Source organism: Myxine glutinosa, chromosome 1 (genome assembly GCF_964187855.1).
Source record: "Myxine glutinosa chromosome 1, kmMyxGlut1.1, whole genome shotgun sequence".
Classification (NCBI taxonomy): Eukaryota; Metazoa; Chordata; class Myxini; order Myxiniformes; family Myxinidae; genus Myxine; species Myxine glutinosa.
In genome coordinates, this window is record NC_136261.1 from 220,202,998 (window position 1) to 220,212,413 (window position 9,416).

General features: G+C 43.6%; 1 protein-coding gene across 1 annotated transcript; it reads left to right on the top strand.

Moving 5' to 3' along the window:
- Positions 1-1,403: 1,403 nt before the first annotated feature.
- LOC137414552 (protein FAM200C-like) lies at positions 1,404-7,614 on the top strand. The gene is made up of 3 exons (XM_078773745.1): positions 1,404-2,162; positions 3,512-3,626; positions 7,232-7,614. Exons 1-3 carry the CDS (start codon positions 1,404-1,406, stop codon positions 7,612-7,614), a joined length of 1,257 nt encoding a protein of 418 aa, XP_078629871.1.
- The last annotated feature ends 1,802 nt before the right edge of the window (positions 7,615-9,416 follow it).

The window sequence follows — 9,416 nt, forward strand, 5'->3', positions numbered from 1 at the left end:
AAACGAGATAGGATCCAGGCCTAACTAACGAGACCACCCGCAGCTCTCTCGGTCTTCTGGTTGCTTCACACGAACCCGACAAAGAACGTCTTCGTTTCAATAAATGACAATATCCAGCCGATTGGATTCATGACGTCACGACACACAAAACTACTCATATCTTTGGAATGGTTGGATTTGGACAAACTAAACGGAGTTTTGTAGGGGAGAACCGTGCGCGAACGTCGATACCAATGGCGACCCTCACAGACCCGTATTTCCCGAGATAGCGCGCTGGCACGGCAACAACAGACGCGCGCTGTTGTCGGTAGGTTACTGTTGGAAAAAAAAAAAAATTGTTGATGCGCAGGGTCAAAATCGATGCGCGCGCTGACCAGAGAGCGGAAATATATTTTTCTCGGCCTAAACTTGGTTTGGCTATACACCGTTTCTTGGTTTTAATATCCCAATATTAATTAATTATTGTATTATTAATTATATAATAATAATTATATTATCGTATATATATAATTTATAGATTATTATTATTATTATTAATTAATTATTATCTACTATATAAGGGAGATGTCTGTCTGTGTGTGTGTCTGTGTCGCCATTTTTCTCAGAGATGGCTGAACGGATCTTCGTCAAACTTTCAGAGGTTCATCAGTGAGTGCCTGGGAGTGTTTTAGGCCAAAAAAGAGAACGTTTTGAAGAAAAAAAAGATCGTTTTTTTTGAGTTCCAGAAGTGTACGAATTTGGTAGTACGGCTTCTTCGTCTTCCTGATCGGCATCACACTTACCTCAGAAACGTGAGCCACATTCACCCACCAGCATATATCTGAACCCCTTCCTCTCCTGCCTCCCCCCCCCCCCCCACCCCGACCCGGCAATGCCGGGTACTTCTGCTAGGAGTCAATATTAATGCCACATCGTTTTTTTTTTTTTTTCTAGGTTAGTCTTCAGGATGTCCAAAAAACGAAGGTGGAACGATGACTATGTTCAATATGGCTTCACGTGTATTGCGGAGGATGGTACACAACGCCCACAGTGCTTCCTGTGCAGCGTCATGTTCTCAAACTCAAATTTGAAACCATCAAAGCTCAATGAACATTTCCAGAGCAAACATGGCGGCAGGGATGCAGGGAACGACATCGCAACATTAAAAGCCAAAGGAACTAGGTTTGATCATGCCTGCACTTTGCCAATGTATGGATTTTCACCAACAGAGAAACCTATGTTGCTTGCCTCTTATCAAGTTGCATACCAGGTTGCTAAGTCAAAGAAACCTCATACAATTGGCGAGGAACTGATAAAGCCGCGGGCCCTTGAAATGGCAAAGATTATTCTCGGCAAGGAGGCAGAAAAAAAAACTGCAACAAGTACCTTTATGAAATGATGTGATACATAACCGAATCATCAACATGAGTCAAGATATTCTGGAACAGATTGTCGCAGATATTAAGGCGTGTCCAGTGAAGATTAGCCTCCAAGTGGATGAAACAACAGATGTGTCAAACTGCTGTCAGCTACTGGTAGTGGTTCGGTACGTCAAGGACAAAGAAGTTGAAGAAAATTTTCTCTTCTGTCAGTCACTGAAAGCAACTACGCAAGCTGTAGATGTGTTCAATATGATAAAAGAATTCTTCACAAAACACCAACTCAATCTCAACATGATTGGTTCGATATGTACTGATGGAGCACCAGTCATGTTGGGCAACCGTTCAGGCTTTGCTACACTAATCAGAAAAGAAATTCCAGACGTGAAGATCATCCACTGCTTTCTTCACCGGCATGCACTTGTAGCAAAAGCATTGCCTCCAAACCTGAGGAAGACTTTGGATGTTTGTGTGAAAATAGTGAACATGATTCATGGTCGAGCTTTAAATCATCGACTGTTTCAGTTGTTTTGCGAAGAAATGGGTCAAGAACATACTGTGCTTTTGTATCACACAGAAGTGAGATGGTTATCACGTGGTCGTGTATTATCCCGTGTGTTTGAATTGCCGGAGGAAATTCAGCAGTTTCTCCATGAACAGCGACAAGACATAGCTGAATATTTTGATTCTCCTGAGTTTGTTCAGATGCTTGCCTATTTGGCTGATGTGTTCACAGCACTCAATGAGCTCAATCGCTCTCTGCAGGGAAAGGGGCTCACTAGACTAGTCAAATTTCTGGGAAACGTGAATTCATGAGGCATTTTTGAGTAAAAGCAAGCAAACCACTTTTTCTGGGGTAGTTTTTCGTGCTGAATACGAATCTGTTGTTTGCCAAGCCCAAAAATGCGTAATTAGGTCACTAATCAAGGTCAAAGGTCAATGAGTGCAAAATTCAAAATTTTTGAAAAAATGTTTTATTTTACATCACCTATCTGTACATTTCAATTATTTTACAGTATTTTGTCTGGTAAGGTTACTACAGCTTTTCACAATTATGAAAGTAAAGGGAATTGTGATGGGAAAAAATCTGATTTTTGTGAATATATCCGTAATGAAGCAACTTTTCGTTTTTTGACATACTGTTTTAATTCACTTGAATTGTTGCCTTAAATACCATCAGTGAAGTGGTTTACCTGAGTCCTATATAATAGCAAGATTGTTTTCTACACTAAATGTCAATATTTGACTAATTAGCCACTTAATTAAGGCTAACGGTCACAAGGCGCAAAGTGCACTTACATGGCACAAGGCGCAAAATGCACTTCATGGCAAACATGTTTGGAGTGCAGGCAGTTGATCATTATCACATGTATTCCTAATTAATCCTGAATCAATTGCAGTCTGTCAGACTGATTGGCTGGAAGGAGGAGCCATCCAGGGGAATGCCAATTAGCTTAACTGTGTAAGCTCTGACCCCCCCCCCCCCCCTACTTTGGCCTGTTTCGACATGGTGTTTCACTGGCATTGCACTTGCAGGCCTCAGTGCAGAACTGTTTCCCCCACTTCCGACAAGAGCAACTATCAGAACTGCAACCTTTCTTGCAACCACACTGAGTAAGTTCTCGGCATCCCTTTGGAATTGACGGTAAAGTTGTAAGAACCGGTGACAACTTGTCATCAACGAGTTTCCATCCACAATCAGTCGGCGGTGGCAGATCTGTCATTGGATTACTGGCCTCTCTCCAAATGAAACTTTGGTAGTTTGCACGCTCTATGTGGAACTTTGCTGCATCACTAGATGGAGGTAGGGTCTCCGTTGCATGGCATTTGTTGAACAGTTTAATGCGGGCTTGATTACAGTTCTCAGATGGTTCCTTGTAGATATGGCAAATGAACTTTTCAGCATCTTCTGTGACCTTCTTTGATGGTGTCGGAAACTTGCCAAGATCTTGAAGCAGACTGTTGTGTTCAAGGAAGATATCCCATTCTGTTTTCTTTGAGTGTCCTGAGAAAAATGAAACCGTATCGCATCCTGTCAACGCATTAAATGCTGGTAAAGTCTCATAGACATGATCAGCAAGTCCAAGTTCCGACTTTATGTCATGCACAGGAACATACTTCCGTTTCTTAATTGTTCCTGCTCTCATCCAAAGTTTTACGCAAGACATTTTACTGAAGTTGGCAAGCAACAGCACCAACACATCTGTGTCACGCGCTGCGACCACAAAGTTTGGTGCATCGGCATGAAGGCAGTGTACAATCATTCTGGTATCTGCTATCAAGTTAATTTGTGTGCCCTCATTGCTTTTGCGTAAGATTTTCCGTCTTTAACCTTGTCAGCCGAATTTGGCCCAAGTAAACCACTTTCAACCCACAGCTCATGTATACCAGAATCTTCTGTATGTTGCCCTAGCACTTTCAAAAAATTCATAGTGATATGTAACCCACCTAGTCTTGGAATTAGGGTATCTCTGAAGTCGGGCACTGACCATTTCAGCTCCATCAGTTGGGGATACAACCCCTGATCAACTGTTATCACAGCGTAGCGGTTATTCAGGGCCCTTGCGACATGTAGTGCCCTGCGCACCATGGTGTTCAAAGTGGAATGTTCATGAGCTGGGGCTAGTATGATTGGCATATAGCCAATGGTAGTTTTGGGTGGTTCCTCCTTAGTGCTGTGCAACTGGTTGAACGTGGTCCAGGAATATCTTTCGCTTTCTCCTTGGCGAGATGCTAAGAATGCCATGTCCCGATGTTCACTGTCTTGAAGAGCACTGCCAGTATCTTTCTCCCTAAGAAACCATCCTGTTTCAACCTCACCAAACTCGGGAATGAGGGTATCCTTGTTGATGTATACCTCATGGATCTTTTCAACTGCTGTTGGTATATCCAACGTTGACGTATTGGATGGTTTGATGTCTCCAAGACCGCTTTCAGCAGATGGCCCCCTCTGCCAGGCAGCTAACTGAGTAGCGTGAAATGTATTTTTGCCATCTAGGGTAGAGTCATTGATGTCAATATTGTCGCCAGAAAAATGCACAAATCGTCCCGAAACCAGGTTGCTGGTAACAACTGCCCCAGTTTCTTGATCAAGCGCTTTCAGAGTGTTTTCAGCCATGGCAGTGTCATACCTAAGAACCCGGTTATAGCTGATTATGTGCCCAGCATTATGGAATAGCTCAACTAATTTCTTTGATCGAGTTGACTGGTGCAGCGTCATACCCATTCCAACGTGTTTAGGCGGTGCCTTCTTGTCTCCACATACACCATAGACCATGTCTTGTCCAATGCTAAGGACCCTTGTCTTCTTCACCCAACCAGTTTCAGACATCTCACTTTCGTCAAACTCAGCATCGACACTACTTTGGCCTCCAAGCAAGATATTCACAAACATGAGTACAGATGGTGGTACACTTGCCAACTCTGCTTTTTCGCTTACATCGCAACCTTCGAATGCAGGATGTGACATTGTGACATGATATCACTGCGGAGTTGCAGAGCAACGTGCACTAAAGACAGAAAATGATCATCCTGTTGTCTAAATATGGGAATATAGTCTGCACTGTTCTGACCGCACACCATTTCTGAAAGAGGTATGTGACTGAAATGGCGTGGAAGAAGCAAAGTTTGTTTCTCTGAAGGCGCCAAATTTCTTAGCACAAGAAATTCATAAATGTCCCCAATGCAATTCGACAAAGTTTCTTTAAAAGTCCCCAGTCTACTAAGATACGATGTAGGAATTGTGCCGTCGCACTCACTGGCTAACTCTTTGTACCTCTCGAACACTGCAGATAGTTCAAATACGTGCCCTTTCTCAGCAGAGTGACGCAGCTCTTGACACAACCATGATATCGCCATGTCTGCTGATTTGCTTTCAGTTTCCGCCCTTTTGACATCCCTAAAGAATTTACTAAGACAGTTAACATGGTAACATGCCTCAGCTGAGATTAAATCATTCTCATTTGCAGTACGGACTAAGATGTTATGTACAAATTTAGCTTTTTCCGTAATTTCATTACTCATTTTGAAGGTTGTGACACGACTTGTCTTCTGCTTCTTGTCAAAGTTCTGGCAGAACATACACAATGTCCAGTTCATCTTAGTAGTACTACTGCGTAAAAACGGACATGCTTCAGCCGAAACACTCTTTCTTTCAGGATCTTTTTCGTTTTTCGATTGTTCCTTGGCTAGCTTAGCATTTATTTTCCCCTTGTGTGTGTATGCAGAGTAACATAGCTTATGCCATTTAAGTTTGGGGAGACTTTCTGGAGGCTCTGCAAAGAGAGTCGAAAGCCTGTCCACGGCTGATCGAAATTCATAGTGTCTAAGTTTGCATCGGAGCTCGGTCGCCTCTCTGATGGCAGCAATACCCTGGTTTGTCTGGTTGAAAATCGTATCTTTGACCTGGCTAGTTCCCTGACAAATGATACAAAGTTCAAACGACACATCCTCACGCTGTCGCTTGAGGCTGGCAATAGGTTCCATGGTTGGCCTGAGGGGAGAAACAGAAACCAAACTAAGCACCAGGCACGCATGTTCTGACCATGAAAACTACAACGTTGTATGATATACTGCAACAGCCCTTAAATGATCGAATAAGCGCAGGCAGTGTTGGCCCGGGTTTTAATCTTATTCTCAAAGACACAAAGTAAAGCTTCTTCAAGACAAAACATCTAACCGATATCACTAATTCATTAGTGGTAGATGCATTAGGCACTCATCGTCAATGCCCATGCCCTGCCTGTCTTTTTGCTACTGTTAGGTAAATGTACATGTATGTAGGCCTGCCTATGATGTGAGATGTCAAGCATACATTACACATTTGTATGTACATGTATCTCACCAAAGAAGAATGCATTCCTTTACTTTCATTTGATTTTATATTTCATTTTTTAACAATCTTAAAAAGACCCTTACCTGTACTCCTGAAATGTTTAATGCCTGATGCCTAGGGTACGAACTAGATGGCTTATGCTAGGCTATTAGATTCATTCTTCATCATTAAGGGTCTATTGAAGAACACCCTGCTCTGTCTGAATGGAAATGATTTGACAAACATGGCAAATGCATTGGGGTCAGAAAGATGAAGCCACTTTCACTGTTGAGTGAAAGGGATGGTTTCAAGTGCAAGTAACTGTTACGTCATTGCAAGACTTTCGCACTCATTGACCTTTGACCTATGTTGTTTACCGGTGACATTTAGATTCTGTCTTTATAAAATCTATCTCTAGACCATCAATAGGAGCATAAAAACTCTGCCCCATTGTGCATTTAGAGGTTAAACTGCAAGCAAATTACGCAAAAACTAATTGTCGCCCCTTACAGAGATAAAGGCAAATGAGCATAGATGTGTCCTCACGTTTTCCTTTAAAAATAAGATTTTGAAAAGCTTTAGCAACCTTACTAGGCAAAATATTGTAAAATAATTGAAATGTACAGATAGGGGATGTAAAATAAAGCATTTTTTCAAAAATTTTGAATTTTGCACTCATTGACCTTTGACCTTGATTAGTGACCTAATTACGCATTTTTGGGCTTGGCAAACAACATATTCATATTCAGCATGAAAAACTACCCCAGAAAAAGTGGTTTGCTTGCTTTTACTCAAAAATGCCTCAATCATTCTATAAAGGCACATTTTCAGATTTTTTGACTAGGCTACACCATGGTGACTGCAAGCGAGAAGCTGGTTGCATTCAAAGAAAAACTTGTTTTATGGATTAGGCGTGTAACGAAGGTAAATTTGGTGAATTTTCCATCCCTTGAAGGAACAGTCACTGAGGATGCTTCCTTGCAACCTGGCTTTGTTTTAACTATTATTGAACATATTCAAATGCTGCAAACTTCATTCCATGGTTACTTCTTGTGTGCAGAGCTGCAAGCGTGTGATAACTGGATCAGGCACCCTTTCTGGATAAATTTGGAGGATATTGATGATGACAGTGACGTCAAAGAAGATCTCATCGATTTGAGAAGCAACCATGGAATCCAAATGGAGTTCACCGAGGGTCATCTGGAGCACTTTTGGGCGTCTCAGCTGGAAACATTTCCCGTACTTACTAGGAAGGCTCTCGCTGTGCTAGTGCCTTTTGCGACCACGTATCTGTGTGAAACTGGATTTTCGTGTCTGCTTCATATCAAAACCAAGTGCAGAAATCGGTTGGATGCTCAGCACGACATGCGAATAGCACTCAGCTCCAAGACGCCGAGGTTCCATACCATCATAGAGAACAACCAACAGCAACGAAGTCACTGAGCTTGGTGCACAAGCACAATTTCTTGCAACACACCATGCAAAGTACTAGCAAATGGGAAAAAAATATTTACTAATTTGAAGTTACCTTGGTATTGTAATGAATCATTTAGTTGCCAAATATGTAAATTTGTAAAATATTGTTGCGGATCTACCGAAGCCCGTTCCCGTTACAAAGGGGAGGGGGGGATTAAACCTCTTTTTTCCCCGTGGGTCTTCGGGTCCGCGAGGCCGAATCGCCACTTCCGGGCAAACGTGAAAAAGGGTATCGGGACAAATTCGCACGTACCCTTAACCCACGCCGCCACGAAAGTGGGGATCGGACCTCGCACAAGCCACGCTTAATCGAGTACGCCCGAGTGGTATGCGTACGACGTGACTCGTGCTGTTACTTTTATTGGAACCCGATTCGAGCAGTTTTATTCGTACCATGCGAAGCCAATGGATGGAAGGGACAGGACGGTCAAATCAGAGTAAGAACACAATTTATTTACAATGTACAATGTTTCAGAATGAAGGAGGAAAGGGGACACAGAGCAGAGCTTAATCAATCTTACTTAAGCCCAGACACGGGCCCACTCACTCACACGGGGGGAAGAAGAGAAGAATGTTCGCGCGCCAAGCGCGCTTCGCCACCGGTCGCTCCGGGGGGCAGCTCGCCCGGCGTGCCTCTCCGATGTTCACGGCACGTATCAGGCGAAGGCAGGCAGGAGGTAATCGCGCGTCTGTGGCCCGGCGCGGGTCGTCCTCTCGAGCGCGCGATTAATACAGCGCAGAGCGCAGGGCACGGGGAAAGTTCGTGTACAATAGGCAATTTAATTCGCTCGTTCGGCAGCTCCACTCGCGTTCTCAAGCTCAACCCAACTCACTCTCACGGGGAACTGTAAATCGTCTCACAGGGAACTGTAACTTGCACACGACTCTGACCGAGAACTTCTCTTACTCAACTCAACTGCCAACTCAACTCCTTCTTTCTCAACTCGGAACTCACCGGAAACTGTACTCATCTCGGAACTGAGGTGGGGGGGGGGGGGGGGGGGGCTCGGAGCAGGGTTTTATGGCTCCGCCCCGGCCCGACTCGAATGTTCCAAAGCCCGCCTCTGGTCATCATGGTTAGCCACTCCCCTCGAGCCCTGATTGGTGGCTCGTTCTTACCGGCCACTCCTCCTGCCGCGCCTCCCTTCGGCCTCGGTAGACTTGTTCATGCCTGCCGCGTGGCATTTCAGCACCAAAAGAACACCTAAGCTCACTGGCCTACTCAACGCAAAACTAAACACAGGAATGGACTACGCTTACATTCACTAAGAAATAACTGAACTATCGCGAGGCTTCATGTTGTGGTGCGTCTACCTACGAGGGGGAATTGACCTTTATTCCAAAACCACAACAATATAAATAAATTTAAAACCATGATGAATCTGTTATTGATAGCCATGATAATTTTTTTATTCTTTCATGACAGTGGGGACAGGGGTGCGAGAACTACTTGGTGCTTTGCAAGGGGTGCAAGTAGGGAAAAAGGTTAAGAACCCCTGCCCTAGATGATTGTGACGGTGGTGATTAAACGCACTTAAAAAGCAGAAGTGGCGAGTATCGATTGCCAAGTTGCGAATACCAGAAATATAGGTCACATTACCAACAGCTATTCTGTTATTTATGTGCATGGTGACCATGCAGAAAAGCTCAGCCTTTTGGATGCTGGACGAAAGTGTCAAGGTAAGCTTTTATAACACTCAAGTTTGATGTAACTGAACTGAAGTGTCACAAATCATCAAGCGTGCTTTTAATCACCAGTGGCGCAAGCT